Consider the following 24,069-nt stretch of genomic DNA (forward strand, 5'->3'; position numbering starts at 1 on the left):
TACCCACTGTGTGTGTGTGTGTGTGTGTGTGTGTGTGTGTGTGTGTGTGTGTGTGTGTGTGTGTGTGTGTGTGTGTGTGTGTGTGTGTGTGTGTGTGTGTGTGTGTGTGTATATGTATATATATATATATATATATATATATATATATATATATATTTTATACATACACACACACACACCGGTTTCACAGACAAGGCTTAAGCTATGTCCTGGAGTAATATGCATGTTTGAGATGTTTTAACTGAAAGCAACTTGTACTGACATATCTTAAAATATGTCACTGCCATTGTTTTGTCTCAAGGTGCACACCAGTAATGTTTTTTTTCTTTTTTTTTCTAGTGTACGTTTATAAAAGATACTTAAATATCCTAATTGAACCAAGGCCGAATCCTGGCTTAGGCTAAGCCCTGTCTGTGAAACCGAGCCTACAGTTTTAGTTTAACACATTGACCTCTCGGAAGTGCCAGGTTTCAGACTACAAAGGTCACAATAATAAAGCACAAAGGAAATGCATGCACAAACAAATGAGGAACCTGTCAATATTTTAATAACGTTTTGTGTTTTTTTTATTAGAACAAATTAGACCAAAGTGCAAAGAATCATGCTGTAAGTCTCCTTTAAAATTTTCAGAAAATGCACTGTAAAAAATGTGTAATTTTATCTGTAAAAATGCTATGGAAAAAAACGTAATAGATTAACATTAAGTTCCTGTACTATATACAGGGAAAAACCGTAAAAGCTATAACCAGGGGGTTACCATGATGGCATTTTGTGTTTGCATGAATGACTCTGTACATCTTCTTTATATTAGTATATACTTCAGCTCATGGAAAAGCTACTTTGATTCTTGGTTTTCTCCTTTACCACCTGCATTATTATGGTGGTTTTCAGTTTTCAGTATATGATAAAGATACAAAACAGATTTTAGTAGCAGCGTGCTTTGTTGAATTTACTGGTTTATATTCAAATTTTCTTGTTTGTAAATTAGTTTTATACTGTAAAATTCAGTTTTTCCTGTAATTGTGTTTACAGTTTTTCTGTATTTTTTTTACAAAATTATTCTGGCAACCACAGCTGTCAAAATTACTTATTACTTATAATTAATTATATATATATATATATATATATATATATATATATATATATATATATATATATATATATATATATATATATATATATATAAAAAAAAAAAAACTTAAATCTACACTAAACAGTTTTTTCCCAAAGGTTTTATCCCCGATGGGGGCAAACCGTGAACTTGCCTAGTGCCAGAGATCTGGCGCTTTCACAGTGACCATCATGCCCTTGACCAAGACACTTAACCTCAGGTCACTCAGATACCCAACCACAATTCCACAATAAAACGCATCTGCAAAGTTAAAGATCTAATAAGACCAGGTGCAATCTCAAAATGTAAAAAAAGATGGAAAAAAAAAAAAAGCAAAATGGAAGATAAAATTCAAAAGACAAAGAATAAAATGTATGGGTTTAATATTCTCACAGTACCATATGTGCCCATTGTTTCAGTGCATATAGAGTGCACTTTTAGTCTCAAGCTGAAAGGATGTGACAGTGTCCAACAGCTGGTATGTTTCCTCTACTTTTTAAAACCACTCTGCGTGAGAAACCAAGGAGGCAGTGCAAAACATCTGAATAGCAGACAGAGATGCACTGTCAACAAAACACTTGTCAGACAGTGGAAAACATCTTAAATACAACTGTGTGCCTCCCAAAATAAACTGCCTTAAGCTAACAGTTGTTTGCAACATTAAACAATACCTTTGCTAGTAAAGCAAGGATTTTGGGGTGGTATCATAAAATGAACTTTTCCTTTACTGCAAACTCTGCCAAATAACTTTCATGAGCTTATTTTTCTAAAAAGAACATTTAAAACTTTGTCATTAAAAAGTAAAAAAAAAAAAAAAGTCACTGCATCAACATAAGAGAATATTGTTTACATAGTATATAATAGAATGCATGGCCTTAAAAATGAGACTGGGGTTAAATATTGCAAGTAGTCATTTTGATTAACTGATCTGCCAAAATTTATAATATGATAAAATTGTAAATACACAAATGAAAATAGTTGTCATTTATTCCGTTGAGTGATTTTGTACAACAGATGTAAATGGAAGTCTTAACAAGGACGAACCATTGTCTTCGCTGGACCGAAATTACATAAAGACCAAATTTTGAACTGTAACATCAAAACAGCACAAACGGCTTAAGCAATATATGCATATAGTGAAGTATTTATGCTGAAAAATAATAATTTACAATATTGACAGCAAAGCAGATTTAAAGTTTGTACAAGTACAACCATGTCGAAATTGTCCTAAATCACTGTGGTTGATGAGTTCAAGAAGCAGAACAGAGAAAAGAAAGATGGAGGCTCCATCACTGAGCAGGACAGATGAGTGTGTGTGTGAAGGGTCCTGGACACCAGAGGTTTTCTTCTGTAAAACTCAGTATCTGAGAGGTGGTGAGGAAGAGGATGGGAGAAGATGGAGTGCTTATCAGTTCTCAAGAAAAGCCACGTAGTCAGTAAGTCTGGCCAGCTGTTGTTCGTTTGGAACCAGAGAGACCGGGGGCGGATCTGGAGAGAGGGGAAGGCAGAACAGAAACATGAGAGGAGAGGGGATTCCTTCAAGTCCTCTACGATCTGCTCTATAACACATAGACATACGAATGTAAACAAAGACGTGCCACAGAATAAACGCATGAATATGTGCGAGAGAGAGACTGTTACAGATGCAACAGCACAAGAAAGAAAAATGTCATGGCAACTGGTGAATTAATAAACTTCAGCTGCTTTTAGTGAAAGCTGCGGGGTCATCAGTACTGGGAATAATTTCTCAATCATCAGTTACTCAAATGCATTACAGACATCTGCACTGTCTCACGAGGCTCATGCAGAAACACAGATGTTGCTTGTTCCTGTTTCTTTGGAATGAATGTTTCTCGTAAAAATGGTTCTCAACAGTTACAGGCAAACACATAAAAAGCTGTGTGCACTAAAACACAAAACGCAAAGAGCACCATGGTTCAGATCTATGAACAGAAGGTGAACAAAAACTAATGAAATTCTTGTTGTTTACAGAACGAAGAAAACTGTGAGCGCCAATCAGCAATGAACATGAGAGCAGGATGAAAATGGAATTGGAGTGAAGTCACCCATTCACATGCTTGTTATGAAATAACCGTGCAGAACGGTGAACTCAGTGGAACAAGCTCTTTATACAGAGGAGGGGCCATGAATAAAAACTTATGGAGGAATGAGTCATAGAGTGGACAAAAAACATCTGTTCTTGTTGGTAATAAGAAGTGAAACAGTGCCCCCACCTGGTTTCTGTGGCATGATCATCCTGGTGTTTGGATCTGCTTGCCACCCATGGCTAACTACACCTTGAGTGAAAGAAAAATGGACATTTACATTAAAAAGTGTTGCACAATAGAGTGTTTGCACATCTCTAATCCATAGCAAGTTGCTTTTGCAGAAGATCAAGAAATCATCACAGCCAAAAGAAAATTATTTGTATTCTAATGATGACCAAACACACGTGAAAGTCCTCCAGGCTTGTTTAAATGTATTTCTTCAAAATATATGACATTTACATAAAAATCCATCTCGTGTGTGTGTGTGTGTGTGTGTGTGTGTGTGTGTGTGTGTGTGTGTGTGTGTGTGTGTGTGTGTGTGTGTGTGTGTGTGTGTGTGTGTGTGTGTGTGTGTGTGTGTGTGTGTGTGTGTGTGTGTGTGTGTGTGTGTGTGTGTGTGTGTGTGTGTGTGTGTGTGTGTGTGTGCGCATGTTTTTCTATCCCAGTATGAATTTCAGCCTGGATGCACACTGACTCATAGGGACTCGTGTTACCGTGGGAACATAAATTGAGGTCCCCATGAGGAAACAAGCTTATAAATCATACAGAATGATTTTTTTTTTAAATGTAAAAATGTATAACGTTTTCTGTGATGGATAAGTTTAGTGTAAGGGGATAGAATACAGTTTGTACAGTATAAAAAATCATTACGTCTATGGAGAGTCCCACAAAGATAGCGAACTAGACACGTGCGTGCGCGCGCATGTGTGCGTGTCGTGGCAGTCTGTCTTGTTTTATGTACCTTTGACCGCCTCTTCTACAGAGTATCCCACAAAGGCAGCGAAGTCATCTGCACTGATAGAGGTGTACGCTTGAGCAACGAGACCATATGCCCTCCTACGGGTGGACTCTACAAAAAAAAAAAAAAAAAAAACAAGAAAAAGACATGAGAGATTTTCAAAAGGTGGCAATCTCCCAAATGTAATACTTTTAATCAGCAATAATGCATTAAAATTATCAAAAGTGAAAGTAAAGACATGTTACAAAATATTTCTATTTCAAATAAATGCTGTTATATTGAATGGTTTTTTTTTTGTTGTTAATATTTTTTTGTAGGCCAGTCCTTTTTGAACGGGAACACCACAAGTGTCACTTTGGGCCATTTTGGTCAAGATAAAAGCGTTTCAAGACAAACTTACAGCAGCATGAGTGTGATAAACGATGCTATTTTTTCCATATTTTACTGAATATTGACAAAATTGGTAACACATTACAATAAGGTTCATTAGTTAACTACATTAGTTAACATGAACAATGAACTGCACTTATACAGCATGTATTAATCTTTGTTAATTTCAACATTTACTAATACATTATTATTAAAATCTTGTTAACATTTGTTAATGCACTGAACAAACATGAACAAACTATGAACAACTGTATTCTCATTAATGTTAACAAAGATTAGTAAATACAGTAACAGATGTGTTTCTCATGGTTAGCTCATGTTAGTTAATACATTAACTAATGATTAACTAATTAACCTTATTGTAAAGTGTTACCACTAACTTATCCACAGACTGCTTTTATCACTCAAATAAAAGCTCACTGAGGTATATAAGCTCAGATCAATGAGGCCTATGATCAATCAGCTCCAAAAGAAATACAAAACATATCCTAATTTAAAAAAAAAAAAAAAAAAAAAAAGGTACAAAAATCATCCAAAAAATTTTTTGGGAAGTAGTTATACCCTGTATGAGCAAAGTCAGTAAGTTTTAGTCCAATGTGACAACATTAACTAACATTTTCGGGAAAAAGAAAATCCTCTCTGGGTCAAAATGACCTGAACACAACTTTATGCAGCCTTGGTAGTGTAAGAGAGGACTTTCAAAAACATAATAAATCTTACTGACCCCCAATATTTTTAATGGTAGTATAGGTTCTCGTTATGTTTATGCAAACAAACTACTTTTTCTAGGCAATCATGTGCGTCAATCGTTTTAAACTGCTTTTCTTGTAAATATTTTTAAGTGAAAAAGTCTGAACTGTTTGTTTACACATTGAAGTTGCATTATGCATTGAGGAATTAGATTATGAAACAAAAGTAAAATCGTTTTGCTTAAAAATTAGTTTATATTGTAATAAAGAGGACAACTGTTGCGTTCATACGTTATCAAAATTGAAAGGTGATGTCTGTAAATGTATTTGTTTTCACACATCAGGGGCCTTATTCACAAAACATCTTAAGGCTAAAGTAGCTCCTAACTTGCCACTTTAGGAGAAACTCTTAAAAATAATGGGCGTGTCAGTCCTAATTTTAGGAGTCCTAAATTTTTGCTCTAAGAGTATTTCATAAAGCATTTTAGCGCTAAAACTAGCTCCTAAATCTGTGAAACGTTAGGAGTAGTCAAGATGACTCCTAAATCACTAAGACCAAATCACAAACAGTCCTAATCCACCTAAAGACACTGTACACTATTGAGGGAATAGCAATAGAGCCTTGGGTGCTGAACCTTTTCTTCATAAATGCAATACATTTTGATTTATAGATTTGAATCTACGATGAGTCTCATCTGTGTATATATTCCTCCTCTTGAGATGATTAGAAAGACCGTTTGAATGTGTTCCTCCCAAACTTTGTTTATAAAACATAATTTGTTGCGTGAATTCTGCATTCTGTTGAGATGAAGACACCCAAGAGGTGGACAATTATCTGTATATACTAGCTTAATTAGTGACACTTAGCCTACATTTTAAAACCTTTATGGCAACAATGGCAACATTTTCATTAAAAAAATATTTATTTGAATAGGGCAACATTTGTATTTTAAAACCTTTATTTTAATGTGGAAACATGACATTCTACAATATTTCTATGATTAAATCGCTGCCTCCTCCCCCATCAGCCAATCACTGTGTGTATAGTCCATAGCAACGAGGTCAACCCCGCCCTTACTCTTAGCTTAAGACTTCAGTTGATTCCTTAGTAAAAGTTTGTCCCAGCAGCTTTGTGAATAGGTTTTAAGAGAAAACTCTTAGCTAAGAACTTTTACTGCTATTTAGGAGAACTCTTAGTGGTAAGATAAAATGTTTTGTGAATACGGCCCCTGATATTATATATATATATATATATATTAAAAAAATCTCTTTAAGATAGATAGATAGATAGATAGATAGATAGATAGATAGATAGATTTTAAATGATTTATTATCCACAGTTTGCTATAGTGGAGAGAAGTATGATTCAAAGGCTTACAGACATTTCTAAACACTTTCAGGCCTTGAACTAAATAAAAAGCAACTTTCATAGCAACAGTGTTTACTAACAGCTACTGGTATACAACACCAAGGAGGTCAGCAGTGAATACAAGACTGCTGTTTGGAAATTACAGGCAGTCAACATGTTATACAAGGATGACCTCTACAGAAAGAAAACCAGATACACATGATGTGTGAAAAATGTTTGGTCTTAGCACCTCACAAGCAACAAGAGCACTTAAACACAGTTACATTCAGGGGATTCATTGTATATTGCTTATTTTTAGCAACAGCCATTCCAAGTGTTTGTCAATCCATGCCTCCAATTCGTGACTCCTCACTTGCCTTGACCCTCTATCATGAATAGCAAAAGCTGTTGAGCAAGGCAGTGCTGGGGGGAGGTGGAAGTGGTGTCCACATGTCCTATTCTGGTATCCTACCCCAAGGTCCCCCCCAGCCATATCTCATCCTCTTACCTTTTAAAAATAGAATGTGCCTTTAACCAGAGAAGAAAGTTGAGAGCAAAGAGTGCACAGAGTTCACTTGTGAACAGTTACCTTTAGAGTATAAAGATTCTCTATTTAAACTGTAAATAAATAAATAAACTCAAATCTCAAATTTGAATATTTTTATTTAATATCAAAGCATTAAGTCCACATTCGAGTAAACTGAACATATAGGAACTACATAACCACATATCATAAAATGAGACAACAATGATCAATTTCTGAGTAAAACAAATGTGAAAGTATGAAGATAACTTCTAAAGTGACAACAGCATAAATTTAACTACATTATAAAAAGTATAAAAATGGCACCTAGTTATATTGAAGTATTCTTAGGATGATAGAGCTGAAATGCTGACACTGCTTAGCAGTGATATAAGAACATTAAATCCTCTTCTTGCTCACTGTCACCGTCCTTGCTTGACGTTCTTGTCCTTCCTCACATCCTATTTAACCTCTAAGACACTTTTCCTTCCCTGCAACACATTTACTCCTCTTCCTGATCCTCAGCATCTTCAAATTCCTCCTCATCATCTGCTCCAAAGTCCATCTTGGACAACAAAGACTCCACATGTTCTGTATCCAGAGTGAAATGGTCCATTCTTTCAAAGCCTGGCTCTGGCCTTTCTTCAGCAAGTGAGCTCTTCGCCGCATCCTTTGTCTGGGCAATCAGGTTCTTGGAGGCCTGCAGGAACTCTGCGGCACCGCTTTGCTCCAGCGCCTGCACTGCCGTGTCCGTTAACTCTGTGGCTGCCTGAAGACGATCCCCATAACGCCTAGCCAGACTTCTGAGGGCAGCTACCTTCTCATCCTGCTCCTTGCCAATACGTTCCAAGAGGGCATTCTTGCGCTCTTCCAAGGCTGCGTACAGAGAATCGAAGCATTCACCAAGCCTTTGCTTGGCACTTTGAGCATTGTCTTGAACGGCTGTGCAGGCCTCCTCCATCTGGTTGAGCAATGCCTGAAGGCGACCGTTCCCTGCCACAAGAGCATCAATGGCGTTACTCAGCTCTCCCTTTTGAGCCTGATAGACACTAGCAAGTGGTGACACCTCACAGTCTTTATGTTGGCCAAACACCTTACACATGGAGCAAGTGGGAGTTTGGTGAGTCACGCAGTAGATGTTGATCTTCTCATCCTCATGCTCTTGGCACATTGGCTCCTTGGAGCTTTTGGGTTTTATTGAAGTTTCTGTGGTGCTTCCACCACTTCCACCCTCCTGCTGCTGTTTGTATATGTCAATTATGTTCTCAACTAGAAGATTTCTCTGAAGTCCATGCACACCATGACGATCGAGAACCACTTCAAATCGGCAAGTAGGGCATCGGAAGACACCACCAGAGAAACGATAAGGGTTTCGAGAGTCATAAAGATCACTAGCACATCCACGACACAGGTTATGTTGACAGGGCAGGATCACCACCGGTTTAGTGAACATATCCAGACAGATCGGGCAGCTCAGCTGTTTCTCAAGGCTCTCCATGGAGCCAGGAGACCCCAACAAAGAGGCAGTTCGCTGAATTTCCATGTCAGTGGTCGCTTTGTCTCCTTTAGCTTCAGTGGCTGTCTCCTCAAAATAAAATATGTTAAAAATAAACGGCAGCACGGCAGCAAATGATTCCTTGCAGTTATCAGGTCTGTTCTGGGACACAGTGGCCCTGGTCTTTATACTACCCTCAGCCAGTGGGTGACATGCCATTCCTCCAACCAATCAGAGCACACATTCCTATCCACTTGTTTTCAAGATTCATTTTTGGAGACGCAAAAGCCCCCACCCCTTTAAACCCATGTGTTGTGTCATGATGATACCATAACACCCCTACCCTTTCCTGTACAGTGAGATTTCAATGGTGAAACACTTCAGTGGTGACAAACAAGTTTCATATGAAGAAAACAAACTCTGTTACAAAAAACCCTTTGTATTTTTATATAATTATACATAAAATTATATAAAATTCTGTATATACACTTTTCCTAGTATTCCGAGGAATAGTATTTTCGAAGATACATTTTATTTTGAGGAACAACCTATAAATCTTTCAAAATGTGTAATTTCAAAATAATTTCTTGTTCAAATGTTCTTGAGTAATTTGTTTGTGAAAAACAACTGTTGATGTCCTACATAGTACATAGGGAACACATGAATACATGGAAAGGGTTATTTTTAACCTATCCTTGGCCTGGGTGGGTCAGGTGCTGGCACGTAGGGATCAAATGAAAGCTGTGTTTTAGCATGAGCCCCGAAAATACTATATTAAATATAGAGAAGAGATGGCATGTTTCTCCCTTAGTACTTTCCAACAACAACAACAAAAGGATACAACAAAATGTTGCATTTAAATGATACAGTAAGTTCCGACACTTAAAATGTCCCTAAAGTCAGCCATCATTCGAAGGATTCACACTTGGCCTCTGAATATGCAGAGTTAATGTCTGAGCTAAGTTTAGTCATGAACCACTTGAAATGGAATTTGAGAGCAAGATATGTGCCACTTCCTAGGGTAAATTTTTATATCTTTTTGCACATCCATCAATATTCAATGGTGATTTTTTACAAGCATACAATTTAAATGTTATGCTTGTAAAGCTAATAACACATAACCCTATGTAGCTTTAATTAAATTTGCATTTTAATTTTTTCTCTTTAATTAAAACATTAAAATTTCCTATCAAAATTATAATGCAGTTAACTATAAAGACAAAACACACAGGAATGAAAGAGCAAAAAACACTCTATCCTGTTACATTACATGCATCCATTTAGGAACTTGTTTGGCAACTAAGAGCAAAATTAGATCTCTCCTTTAATCCATTACAGACAATTGTTTGAAAAAGAGCTGAGAAAATGAGGTTTATTAATGAACAATTTACAACAACTTTTCCACTGTTTGTTCAGATTTAATTTCTTTGGATGCCCATGTTATTTTTATAATTTAACTTATTAATCAATAAAAATGTTTACCATGCTACAAAATAAAGCAGTTGCCAGAATGTGAGCTAAACACAAATAAATCCACCTCAATCTAACACAAATACTTTATAAAGAGAGAAATTGTCATGGTGAAAATAATACAAAAAAACAATTTCTTTATGAAACAGAGTCATAAGCCAAGTTAAGGATTACACCTCTGTATCTTATAATTTGTAATTTTTTTGTAATTTATGATTAACTGATGATGTCTGAATACATTGACTGAAAATCAACCACATTTTGGAAACTTCCCCAGCTCAATTTTTTGATTTGGTTACCATGTTTTTCTGTAGAAAGACAAACAAATAGTGATGAAAGCCAAAATATTAAATGTCACAGATATTTACTTGGTAGTCCACTATTTTGTAGAGGGGGGGTCAGAATTACAATTTTCACCTGAGATTTGGAGCCAATTTACAGGGGTGTAAAAATGACTTTAGAAAGATGGCAGCATCATTATTTTATTTTTACACAGAAGTGGGTAAGGTCTGTTAGTAAAATCTGTTGACTTCATTATATGCCAACAGTGACAGTTCAAAAATGACAAATAGCACTTCTTGTGTTTTTTGCCTCAAGTTGTCATGCTTGCAACTCAAGAAGTATTAAAGATATCATAATTGTACACATTTTCAATGGTCAAAAACCAAATCTGGGTCACTTTGTATACAGCTGATGCTTTTTTCTTTTAAAGAGAGTATCTGAAAAACAAATAATGTTGAAACTAGAAACATATCTCATGCTTTTATATTAACTCAGTTGCATAGAACATACCTGTCTGAGTGCCATAAATATTCATTTTCCATGCGTGTAACTCTAAAAGTATTTAAATAACTATTGGTTCATTCCGTGTCAAATCAACCAAATTTCTGAAACTTCCCTGGCTCCAATTTTTTATTGATTTTGTTAAAAAAAAAAAAAAAAAAAAAAAAAAAAAAAAAAAACTGTAGAAAGACAAACAAGAATATTAACAAAATCAAAAATTTGAGCCAGGGACCTCTGATTGAATTGAGACGGAATGACCCTATTATTTTTATTAAAGAACATACAGTTCTAGAAACTTCTGGAGTCACAAAATGAATTGTGGTTAATTTAACATATCAAAATTCCCAGTTTCTGTTAATAAAAAGTCTAAAAGACAAGAAGCTTTATAATAGACACGATTATAGCTTAAACACCAAAAATATCTAATATGGAGGGGGCCTTTTTGTAAAACAACAGGGGGGTTGAGAACCACTGATTAAGATGAGCGACCAACGATTCATTAATCACACTGTTTCATTATTACATTATAACATTCTGAAAACCAGTATATAATATATAGAGAGATAAAGAGGGCTGTGAGTCTAGTTCTGGCCAAGCATGGAACCCTACGATTTCTTAATTGTTAGATGGTAATGAGGATTTGTTTAATTAAACAGACAAGAATAACCACAGAGCAAATTAAAAGTTCAAGACCAATATATCTAACTTCATTTAAGTTTAGGAATACAGCATAAAATGCAGCATAAACCCCAAGCCACATGATCACAGTACCTCTTAAAGCTTCCATCACAGGGAGAATGCTTTCAGACCACTGGTAAGCAGCAATAGCAGTGTAGATCCCTGGAAAGTCTCGCTGCCAGATACGCTGTCCTACCGCCCATATAGCCGCCAGCTCTGGGTTTGCCTGTAATTAAAATCTGTATTATAGATTTCAAATTTATTCTGTTTTATTTTAGACTAATTGGAAGCAAACATAAAACTCACCGTTTTGATTGCTTGGGGTATCCGTTTCCAAAGATATCTGGCATTATTCCTGCATAAAGCAAGTGACTGTTATGACAATCAACTGATAATATAAATGTAAATTAACATCAAATATAATGTATGTAACATACTCACATGTCATTATGCATGAGATACAAGACTAGTAATTGAGAATACACCTGAGGTGTAGCAATGCCACCGGGAGCCTAAGATACAAGGTAACATACTTTAAAATTAATGACATTTAAGAGATGACAATGACAATTTACATTAAAAAAAAAAACAGTCAGACGTGCCTGTTGTACAATACACGTAAATAAACACGTGCACAAGGCAAATTATTACACACAAAACTTCATAGACATTTACACAGAATTTCCATATCACATTAATGAGTTTAAGAGTTAAATGTCTTTATTTTATCTTACACTGATGCCTAGAGCTGGCTTAACATTACTAATGTTGTTCAACTGACAACTGTAACGTTAGCGGTTTAATAGATAACAAACATCCGTAAAAATAAACGCATTAATAAATCAACCTCTCTGTCTGTTTTTACCTCCAGCTCTTGAGTTTCAAACTGCAACAGCAGCTTTTCATCAAGTTCAGCCATCATGACAGACACGGGCATCTTTTACAGGCGCTTCATATGCTAACGGCTAAGGAAAACAAATCGCTGCTGCTCTGGCTCTGCGACGCCACACTGACACCTGCTGGACTGGAGAGCAAACGACGCCACCACACCTCTTAACTTTGTACGGTCGGTCAACATGATTGACTGTCTTGATACTGCTGGCCAGCTGCTCACCAGGTCGTCTAGCGAGAAGAGCGTGTCTCAGGGTCTATAATCCACCTCTCATAACACTGCACTGTATTTAGAAACGTCTGTGTTTCTTGTTACTGCGTGACATCTATGCGTACACATAGAGAGGTCCTTGCTTGTTTGTTTAAAATATTAAAATATTACACTGTATTAATCCACGTTTCTTTGCTTGATCCACTCTTGTAAAACTAAGATTTCACATTGGGTTTGAGGAGATATGTTAACGTCAGTCTTATAAACAGTAAGATCAACTTACAGTTGGACCTGTCTATATTTAGATGTAACCACTGAGAACAACAACAGATGCACAGCATATGAAACTTATTAAAGTGTCAGGCATATTGTGAAAGGGGAAAACACTATTAACAGTGACACTGTTGTGAAACAATGTCAGACGACATTGCATTGGATTACCCTGTTGAATCAGAATTTGTACAGGCTCTTAAAGAAGCACAAAGTAAGGAGGACTCTACATGTGTGCAGACTCTTCTCGTGGAGGCAAGCAAAGAAAACCCAAATGTCATCATAGAGTTGTCAAATGATGATTGGATGAAAGACCCTGATGTCGAGCTCCCCCCAGTTGTGCTGTTGGGTAAGTACAACACACACAGCCATGCTCTTATTTGATCTTGAAAATGTATGATAATGGAAACTGATTTTGTGGCAAGAATATATATATATATATATTTTTTTTTTTTTTGGGGCCAAAAAATACATTTGGTTTAGCACCTAAACTTTTGCAGATAAAATCATTTAACTTAACTTAGATTAAATTGTAGTTTCTCTGGCAAAATGTGATGTATTTTTAACCTGGTCATTTCAAACTGTTATGCTAATATGGCTAGCTAAACAATGGCTGACAGGGATGGAGTGGGTTATAACTTTGAAAAGTGTGACATCCCCTTGCATACAACTAAGAACATTTTCTTTATAATTTTACAGAATGCACAGAAAATGAAAAAGAAAGACAGATAGAGATGTGTCTGCCCTTTTTTTAAAGGAATGGATGAGGTTTTAAAGAAGGGCAGGTCAGTCAGATCATTTGTGAAGACAATGTTGAAAGCTAGTGGTGAGGATTATGAGACCTTAAGCCGGGTTCACACTGTGCGATTTTGCCCATGATTTGGCCATCTGAGACAGATTTAGCAAATCCTAAAAGATTCCTCTGATCCTAGGGTAAAATCTGAAGTCTTTGATCGTTAGTTTGACATGTTCACCAACCTATTATGACTGTTGAGATCAAATTTTACCTCAGACGAAATTCCGGCACTCTGAGAAGATTTGGCGCACAGTCCTGCAGTGTGCTCACACACACATTGACAGTGGAGTATTTTTATTTATTTTTTAAATGATATGAGTTGTGGTCAGTCACAGAGAGGCATTGTTTTGTATTGCTCTTTTGTATTGTTTCAATAAACCTGTTTGTGAAGCATGCATGGTGTAGCCTCTGTTTTTGCTTTTTTTGTCTAATTGTTACAACTTACCCCAGCATGTGTTACAACCTACCCCAATACCGGCACACATATGTATTAGACATTAACTCATAAGGGCTGTGAAATTCTTACAGAGGTTTAAATTGGTGCTTTTTGTAGAAAACAAGTGTGGGTACTTTGTATAAAAGTTTGAGCACTCTAGCTCAAAAATGATGCATTTGGCACACTTAACTGGAAACACTTCAGGATTTTCGAAGTAGTCAACTGGTCGGTTGAATTCTACAGGATGTCCGAGAGATGTGTGTGTGTGTCGTGTTCTTTAATGGTCCGCCTGGAAACAAATGCTGTGACGCCAATCCCCCTTGTGGAAGAAGAACGTTGTTGTGTTTAAAACTGTGACAATGAGCGCTTACCAGGATCCAACTAAATGCTGGATTTTCAATAGTATGTGAAGTTCTTGGATCCATTGTTGCAGTAAACTTGCACAATGTTCTTGAATGAATAATTTATTCAATGCACATCAGTCTGTTATTGTAGGGACATCGACTTTTCATGCCCCTAAACATAATGCAGAACAAAACGAACTGTGGTTGCGTCAGTCAAATGTCTTCTTGGGCAGTCCTTGGCCAATGAGAGCTGCAATAGAGTTCAGACCTTCTGCCATCAGTCTGAAGGTCTGGCTATGCGAAACTACCCTCAACCAAATTGAGAAGCTAAAGTTCAGCTAAATGCTTTATTGTCATTCCCAAATCCTGAAATAAAATTAAAATGTAAATTAAAAATATATAAAATAATATAAAAATAAAGGTGTATGACTCTATCAGCAAAGGAGTGTAGAATCCAGGGATAACTTTTATTTAAATCAAAAACCACGAAATTCAAGAAAATCCAGGCAGAACAGCATCAAACAGACTATACAGCATAATACCTTAACTAAAACAAACTTATAACGTGACAGTACACCCCCCTCCCAGAAGGAGCGTCCTCGTGCCATAATAAGTCCACAGGGGTGGGAGGGTGAGGCGCCTTGGAGGTTGACGAGGGGCTGGTGAAGGGTGTGACTGATGCAGCTTAGCCAGGACAAGTAGTCTCCAGGGTGATACCGGCAATACATGCAGGGAGCCAGGAAGGCACCGGTAGCTCAGGGAGCCAGGGAGGTGCCGGTTACTCTGGAAGCCTGGGAGGTGCCGGCAGTGCAGGGACGGGCATCTCGGGGATGGCCTCCTTGGCTGTGTCTGGAAGAGCGGGCGACTCTGGAACGGCCTCCGTGGCCATGTCTGGGAGAGTGGGCAGCTCTGGGACAGCCTGCATGGCCTTGTCTGGGAGAGCTGACGGCCTCCGTGGCCATGGACAGGAGAGTAGCCATTATGGTCAGCACTGCACTCTGGGGTGTGAGCAGACTCTGGGCTGAGCTCTGGGGCTGGAGTGGACTCGGGTTGGAGCCGACACTGGAGCAGACTCAGGAGCTGGAGCCGACTCTGGACTGTGCTCAGGGGCTGGCGATGCAGAGGACTGTCTCTTCTTCCTCAGACTCCTCCTTTTGGCTTGGGTTAAAATGAATCTGGGACTGAGTGCTGAGGCTAGAGCAGACTCTGGACTGGACTGGACTCACAAATTGGAGCAGACTCATGGGATGGAATGGGCTATGGAGCGGAATCAGGGGTGTAGGGACCGGAGAGGGGAAAATTTCTTCACCTGGATGAGATAAACGCCAGATCTGCCACATTCGCTACTAGGTCAGCGCTGTTGAAAACCATCTTCTGGGCTCAAGGGAAAACTGGAGGAATGGATTTGAATGGGACTGGATGAGGGTTTCTATTGTCCTCTTTGACTTCATCAACCACAAAAACGGAGTCATTTAGCCAGAGGACGTAATTGATGAAATCAACTAAGGGTAAATAACAATGACCAGGAGACAGGAACTGAAATAACTCATCATCCATTCCCATCCGAAAGCAGACATTGAGCGTAGTATCACTCCAGCTCACCAGATGGGAATAATCCAAAAATTCCTCCACATACCGCTCCAGAGGATGTCCGTTCTGTCGGAGAAAGAAGAGATGATCTTCAGCCATTTCCATTGTTGAGTCTTTGTATTGGATTCTGTCATGCTGTATCTCAGAGACTCTCTCAACGAAGTAGTGTAGAATCCAGGGAAAACTTTTATATAATCAAAAACCAAGAACTCAGGAAAATCCAGGCAGAACAGCATCAGAATATACAGCATAATACCTTGACTAAAACAAACTCATAACGTGACATATACAGTACATTAGTAATAATTGCATTTAATTGGTTTTGTATATAGTATGTAAAGTGTGTAAATGCTTTTTAGAGGCATGCTATTCATGTTTATGATTCATTCTTAAAAAGCAACATTTAGGAGCTATTTGCATAAATTGCTTTGACTTAGTCTCACAAGTTAGTCATCTAAGTTTTTTCTTTAAAACTGGTCTAACATTTTAAGTGAGTTATATAACTAATTTGAGACCAAAAACTATGCTTTTATGCAACTGGCCCCAGTAACAAAGGTCACTTCTACTTCTGGTTCCCGGGCTTAAAAAATGTAAAGACCCCTACATTAAACCAACACAGCTAGTTGCCAATTTTCCTCCAGTGTCAACATGAAAATAGCAAACCATTAACTTGAATTTGTCCCCATTGCTTCAGCATATTTGACAGCCATAAAATACCCAGGTATGTCATCAGCTGTTTGGGAGATGTTTTAAATTGCACATAGTTACATGCGAGGTCACAGCTAATGTGTACTTTCACATGCACCTACACAACTGCATAAGAACTGCCTATAATAGCAATTAAAACCTTAAAGCCCTATGTTTAACAAATGTTTTGACTTAATTCAAGTAATCAGCACAGTTAATGCTAAATAAACTAATGAGTTTTCATCAAGGAGAAATTGATGCCCTTTCACTTGTCACTGGAATTACAGTTGACAGCTCAGGGCACTTTTGGAATTAAGGTCACAAGGTAAAGCACCTGGATGGATCAGATTCCGGGCAGCTGTGTGGTAAGTCTGATTGGAGGACAATGCTGTCACACCTCATGATTTGTTGAAATGGAGAGTCTGACTCTATTCCTGGCTTGTGTAGTGGTGATATCACCAGCAATGCTTTCCACTCAGCTGTGCATCTGGCATATTTATCGAACTGACCTCTCTGAACGCTCAGCCTCTGTGTTGTTGGTGAAAACAATAATCAAGGCACTCTTGTTATGCAATTTCCCTGCACTGATCACATGTCATTTGTACTAAAAATACAGGATATAGAGCTACTGTGATAATATAAATAGCCATAAAAACAGGCAGGTAAGAAGTGGAAAGGGTTGTCAATATTAGCCATGCTCTCCCAAGGTAGTGGGGCGTGCGCTGCGAGTCGAAAGGCCACGTTCTTGACAGAGAGAAGGCGGTCATCTTTAGACAGCAGTCAGAGGGTTAGGACAGAAAAGACCAGAGGTTATAGACAACCAGGGTTGCACTTTCTTTGTCCCCCTGTTATCAATGACCTGTTAACCCACCATTGGAGGGACATGCAGGATGGATTCTCTGATCCAGAACAGCTGAACAGAGTGTTAGAGTTTCAAAGTGATGAATTGCTGTGGACTGCTCAGAAACAGGGTGAGTCAGATTTGATGAATATGATGGAGATATAAAATGTTATTTTAGGGAAGACAATGAAGAATTTTTCATATATTTCAGCATCATTACTTTGGTCTGAAGTGTGCAGAAATGTGCACACTCAACTTTGTGCATTCAAAATGTTTTCGTGCATCCAAAATGTTTCAGAGAGGACTTTTACTTATTGAAATAGAAAAATCCAATGATATTTGTATATCAGTCAGGTTCTTGAGTTTCAATATCCTGCTGAAAAGGCATCACATGTTGTGCATCTGTTGTTAATAACGCCAACCAACATATGTTGAATTTTGGATACTGGTTCCCAGAATCGGATGCAGGTATGCTGGTGCACTTATCTGGCTTCTTAAATAGCTTAACCAGAAAGCCTCACTGCATGGTCTAGTGCTTGTTTTTTGGTGGACCAGCAAATCAATGTTGTTCACCAGCAAAATATTCCAGTGATGGATTTTTATTTATTTAATTATTTATTTATTTTGCTAGTGAACAACATTGTTTTCCAGGTTGACCAGCTAGACCAGCACAGAACCAGTTTGGACTGGCATGAAACACTGATCATTTTAGCAGTCTTATTCTGACATCACATATAGAAATCGTATTCTAAATAAACTAACTAAATAATGTCTTAAATAGTTCACTCAAAAGGAAAATGTATCATTATTGTCCTTATGTCATTTTAATCCATAAGACTTTCATTAATCTTTACAACACACACTTAGTTTAACTTTGTTAAACTTTTAATCCAAGTCTTATAAAGAGACACAAACTCTTTATATGATAAACAGATTAATTTATGCCTTTGTTTGCATATAAACATTGCTCATTGCACATATTTTGAGCACATCACATATGATAAGCGGAAGCTCAACCATACTTATTTGATATTTTCACTAAAATATCTTCGTTTCAAAGATGAACAAAAGTCTTATGGGTTTGGAGCGACATGAGGGTGAGTCAATGATACATTTCCAATCAAATTTGACATTTTTAATAATCACAGCATGAAAGTCTAGTGATCAATAATCAGATTTAACCATTTTGGTAGTGATCTGCTGATTTCGACATCAACTGGATATGTATAAGGCATATACGAGTCATACTTTAATCCAGGCTTCGACTACGACTACAGTTTGTCTGCTAGTAAACTCCCCTCACATTCCCTTCACTCCCTTTTGATGAGACAGGCATCTTACATGAGACACACTGACATATTAAAGCTTTTCATGCAAGGATAACAATGCTTGCGTCTTTTAAAATAGACTAAACGTGCCACGCTGTACAAGTCTTTTATCACTAGAAAGCCCTTAACTCATGGCATTGTGCTTCATACTGTCTGTGGGCGGATGCCACATTACTGAGGTGAGGAATCTGTGTGGAGTTGACACAGGATTTCTAAGGGATTCTGGTAATCTTCTGTGCATATGAATGCCATGCACAGATCAATACTCGAGAGCCCTGATCCCAGTTACTGTTTGGGTCTGTCTCCATGCAACACTCCTAATACTCATTCTACAGATTCCAGTAAAGATTTTCCTTGTGTGCCCTCAAAATAAATTATCTCATCCAACCCAGAGATTATGCCATTGCAATTAAACTCTGCTTCTACTATAAATATCTAACCTGTTATGCTACAGGCACTTTTTGGCATACATGGAAGTAACATATAAAATTTGATCCGTTTAATAGAGCATGTCTTAAATGTTCTTGAAAGACAGGGCTATTATTCAAATAAAACAAAAGTCAACAAATGGACATAGATGTTTGCAGCTCAAAGGATTTAGCATCTATCTCATACATCAACAACTAAAAATGGCGCCAGTAAGCTATGACCAACTGATGGAGAACAATGGCTTACTAAAAATAGAGGCAAAAAGTGCTTGAAGCCATAGGAAAACATGACTAGCACTATATAAACACAAGTCCTTGAAAGCGTAAGCCATTTGAAAATTTAGGAGGAGATGCTAAGAACTATGTGCTTTGAGAACCTCTGTTCAACCGTGCAGCTGAATGGATGGCAGGCTCTGCTGGATGATAACTGTGAGTTAGGACAAGATCATTGGGAAAGAGCTCATTTACGCTCCTTGTGGCTCTATAGAGCTGTAGTGAAGGGAGACTCCAGAGGGCTTCGAACCCTCCTTAAAAGGAACTATATTGATGTTGATGTGTTTTACAATGTGAACCGGGAGGAACTCGAGTGGCAGTCTCACACAGAAACCACATTTGGACCCTCAGGTAAAACAGTCATTTGTGGTATAGAAACTCTAGGTCAGTGTTTCCCAACCCTGTTCCTGGAGGCACACAAACACTGCACATTTTGGATGTCTCCCTTATCTGACCCGTCTATTTCTGGTCTTGGAGTCTCTACTAATGAGCTGATGAGTTGAATCAGCTGTGTTTGATTAGGAAGAGTATGAATATGTGCAGTGTTGGTGTGCCTCCAGGAACAGGGTTGGGAAACATATTGTACTTTTTTGTGTTGTGCTGGTGGATGAAACAAAGATTGAGTTATTCTCTGATAACAGAAATTAAACATTTTATTTTTCTACTGTGGATAATTTTTTATTAGATTTAAATATTCAGATTTGTTTTAGATATTGTTTTTAATTATTTTTATTTTATTTTTTTAATATTTTAATCTATTATTTAAGATTATCGTATTCCTGCTCTTATTACTTTATTCACTATTAATTATACTTTATTATTCATTATTACTCTTCTCTGAGACTTTATTTTCATTTTTTAGGATAGAATCTATTCTGAAAAACAGTAAATCATTTCCAAGTATTTCTGAATAAGTGGTTTCACTTTTGGGGTCAGAAAGACTTTTTTATTATTATTATTTCTTTGAAAGAATTCTCTTACTGCATTTAATTGATTATTTGAATACTTAAAATGTAATATTCCTGTGATGGCAACGCTGAATTTTCAGCATCATTACTCCAGTCTTCAGTTTCACACAATCCTTCAGAAATAATCACAATATGCTGATTTCATGCTCAAGAAACATTTCTTATTATTATCAGTGTTGAAAACAGTTGTGCTGCTTAATATTTTGTGGAAACAGATACTTTTTTTTCAGGATTCTTTGATGAATAAAAAAATTCAAATGAACAGCATTTATTGGAAATATTTTAGTATATATAAATATATTTTAGTAACTATTTAAAAGTCTTTACTGTCACTTTTGATCAGTTTAATTCATCCTTGCTAAAAAAAAAAAAAAAAAAATTAAATTCCTAAATTAATCTTCTAAATTAAACTTACTGACCCCAAATTTTGAATGGTAGTCAAGTATGCAATTTTGATTTAGGCTAATATTCTTTTAAAATAAGCCCTCATTTTAACATTTTGTTTTATTTTCTGTTTTATTAAAGCATATCACAGTGATTGTTTCCCATTTCAGGTCTTTGGTCTTTGGAGTATAAAAGAGAAGTGACAAGTCCACTGTGTATTGCTGCTGCACAAGGTTTCACTGAATGTCTTCAGTATTTACTGGAGCACGGCGCACACCCCAACCTTATCGCAGGAGGAAAAGCGGCACTTCATGAAGCCTGTGCAAACGCCAACACTGAATGTGTAGAGCTGCTGCTGGAACATGGAGCTAATCCTAACCAGATGACAGAGGAGGGACTGACTGGCTTACATCTCTGCAAAACACCACAATCACTACGGTATCATCATATGAATACTATACATACAACACTATAGTATTAATACACTTTATAATTATCATATTTTAAACAATGGTAAAAGAATTGGTAAAAAATTACGGTCAAATAATATGTTATTGTACATTAATAACTGATATGAAACCCATATTAATAATATTTTATCTCTAGTGCAAAATGTGCAGCAAGTTCTTCCCCCCGAAAATTATTGAACCTATTGTTTTTGCTGTGCAAACTGGATTATTCAAAAAGTAGGCCTATCTATAATAAATTTTTTAGGAAAAATCAGTTCAAGCTGCATGCAGGGTTTGTATTCTCTCATCATGAGCATTTGCTGTACATTTTTTTTTGTAGCTGTGCAAAAGCCTTGGTGAGATATGGTGCCAAGGTGAACATACCCAGTGAGGAAGAGGAAGAAACACCATTGCATGTGGCAGCTAGACATGGTCTGCCCCACCATGCACAGCTGTACCTACGATTCGGAAGCTGTGTAAACCATAGCAGTTCTTCGGGTGAAACGCCACTGGGGGTGGTTTGTGGAGTTGCCCCAGAAAAGACAGACAACAGCCAAGATGAACGGTACCTCGAGCTCTGTCGTCTCCTCCTGGCCTATGGAGCAAACATTAATTTAGCTGATAAAGAACGCCGCAGTCCTCTACACAAGGCAGCCCGCAATGTTCAGCATAAGATGGTGGAGCTTCTCTTGGATCATGGAGCTGATATCAATGCCATTGACTATAACGGATGTTCACCGCTATCTAGTGTTCTACAGAGCTCTGTGGTTCGGCAAGAATGGGAACCTCACATGGTGGTTCAGACCTTGTTAAATCGTGGCTCCATTAAAGTCTGGCCACAAGCACTGCTGAAGGTGATCACTAATAACACAAAGACAATAGCATTAAGATATTTCAATAATCTACAATAAAAACTCTTCTTGTTTCATAACTTAAAGGGTTAGTTCACCCAAAAATGAAACTAATGTCATTTATTACTCACCCACATGTCGTTCTACACCCGTAAGACCTTCGTTCATCTTCAGGAACACAAATTAAGATATTTTTGATGAAATCCAATGGCTCAGTGAGGCCTCCATTGATAGCAAAGCCACTGAACCTCTCAAGGTCCAAAAAGGTACTCAGGACGAGAATACTTTTTGTGCGGCAATAGAAAAACAAAATAATGACTTTTCAGCAATATCTAGAGATGGTGATTTCAAAACACTGCTTCGAAGCTTTACAAATCGAATCAGAAGTTCGGAGCACCAAAATCACGTGATTTCAGCAGATTAGCCGTTTAATAGGAGATCCGAATCACTAATTTGAAACAAAAGATTTGTAAAGCTCAGAAGCAGTGTTTTGAAATCGGCCATCACAAGATATTGTTGAAAAGTCATTATTTAGTTTTTTTGGCCCACAAAAAGTATTCTCATCGCTTTATAATATTAAGATAGAACCACAAACTCACATGAACTGTTTTAAATATGTTTTTAGTACCTTTATAGACCTTGAGAGGTTCAGTGGCTTTGCTCTCAATAGAGGCCTCACTGAGCCATCGGATTTCATCAAAAATATCTTAATTTGTGTTCTGAAGATGAACGAATGTCTTACGGATGTAGAACGACATGAGGGTGAGTAATAAATGACATTATTTTCATTTTTGGGTGAACTAACCCTTTAACATTTTCCTACAACTGAAAAAAAGCAGATTTAAAGTCTATTAATTTGCTGATGTCTCATGCATTTCCATTTCTTTGATCAGTTGAAAAAGTTATTAATTTCATGTTTGTTTGTTTTTGGTTTTAAGGTATTGACAGCCTGTGCAGAGGCGCCTAAAACTGTGGAAATCCTGTTTAACTCATACACACTTGTTCCTGTAACCTACAAATGGGTCGAGGCCATACCTGAGGATACCTTTCTTGTGAGTCTCTTTATCATTTCACCAGGATCTTTGGATTCATATAGATGAAATCTATGTGTAAACATGATTTATAGCATAATTGTTTTGTAGCAAAACAAGGCTAAAGGCTTAAAGGAAATCAGTCAATGAGTCAATGCATCCATGCTGTATGCATTATTGTACCATAGTGAAGTAAAATAAAAATAATAATAATAAAAAAAAATTAATACTTTTTTTTTCTTTTCTTTTTTTTTAGCTTCACCAACCCTTTTATGAGTCTCTTTTTGCACTGGAGTATAAACCACGTAGTTTACAGCATCTGTGTCGGTCTGCACTAAGAAAGCAGTTTGGGAAAAAATGCTACTCACTCATTCCCAGCCTCCCTGTGCCAAAGACAGTACAGCAGTATCTTCTTCTGGAACCGGAGGGGTACATTGACTAGAACCAGACCTTTTGGTAAATAAAACTAGACGGCTTTTTTAGTGTTATAAATGAAGTGCAGACAAAGCTGACTTCCTTACATTTCACTTGCAAAATCACAATACAGTGATATTTTTTGAAATATTTTCATATATAGCTGATATTAGTGTAAATAGCTTTACAATACATTTTATTGTTTGAATGGCATTGAATGTTGTGTATGCTATGAATTCTTCATTAATTTCTATAAATATGTAGGCCTAGTTACAGCTCATTTAATGTTTTTGTATAATTATTTAGTTAAGAAATATTTTTCTTGTTTGCCCTCCAATAAAATTATACCTTTTGACAACTCTGATTCTCCTTCATTTCTCCAGT

General features: G+C 37.1%; 2 protein-coding genes across 6 annotated transcripts; one reads left to right on the forward strand and one right to left on the reverse strand.

Annotated features, from left to right (window-relative positions):
• Positions 1-1,477: 1,477 nt before the first annotated feature.
• On the reverse strand, positions 1,478-12,567 carry cops8 (COP9 signalosome subunit 8). Of its 2 annotated transcripts, XM_048194048.1 has the most exons (7): positions 12,359-12,567; positions 11,935-12,005; positions 11,800-11,848; positions 11,587-11,719; positions 4,121-4,228; positions 3,346-3,408; positions 1,478-2,599 (listed from the first exon to the last, which is right to left on the reverse strand). In XM_048194048.1, the coding sequence occupies exons 1-7, from the start codon at positions 12,428-12,430 to the stop codon at positions 2,520-2,522; spliced, it is 576 nt and encodes a 191-aa protein (XP_048050005.1). In that variant the 5' UTR covers positions 12,431-12,567; the 3' UTR covers positions 1,478-2,519. The 2 variants fall into 2 exon arrangements, with proteins under 2 accessions (XP_048050005.1, XP_048050006.1); XM_048194049.1 differs by lacking the exons at positions 1,478-2,599; positions 3,346-3,408; positions 4,121-4,228 and adding an exon at positions 7,190-8,621.
• A 27-nt stretch (positions 12,568-12,594) lies between these two features.
• Positions 12,595-24,043, forward strand: asb18 (ankyrin repeat and SOCS box containing 18). 4 transcript variants are annotated; one of them, XM_048194047.1, is made up of 6 exons: positions 12,595-12,639; positions 13,106-13,214; positions 21,111-21,378; positions 21,730-22,243; positions 23,179-23,292; positions 23,528-24,043. In XM_048194047.1, exons 2-6 carry the CDS (start codon positions 13,172-13,174, stop codon positions 23,711-23,713), a joined length of 1,125 nt encoding a protein of 374 aa, XP_048050004.1. In that variant the 5' UTR covers positions 12,595-12,639; positions 13,106-13,171; the 3' UTR covers positions 23,714-24,043. The 4 variants fall into 4 exon arrangements, with proteins under 4 accessions (XP_048050004.1, XP_048050003.1, XP_048050001.1 ...); XM_048194044.1 differs by lacking the exon at positions 12,595-12,639 and adding an exon at positions 13,565-17,689 and having other exon boundaries at positions 13,090-13,214; XM_048194046.1 differs by lacking the exon at positions 12,595-12,639 and having other exon boundaries at positions 12,865-13,214.
• Positions 24,044-24,069: the final 26 nt, after the last annotated feature.

This window comes from Megalobrama amblycephala, linkage group LG6, assembly GCF_018812025.1.
Source record: "Megalobrama amblycephala isolate DHTTF-2021 linkage group LG6, ASM1881202v1, whole genome shotgun sequence".
Lineage (NCBI taxonomy): Eukaryota > Metazoa > Chordata > Actinopteri > Cypriniformes > Xenocyprididae > Megalobrama > Megalobrama amblycephala.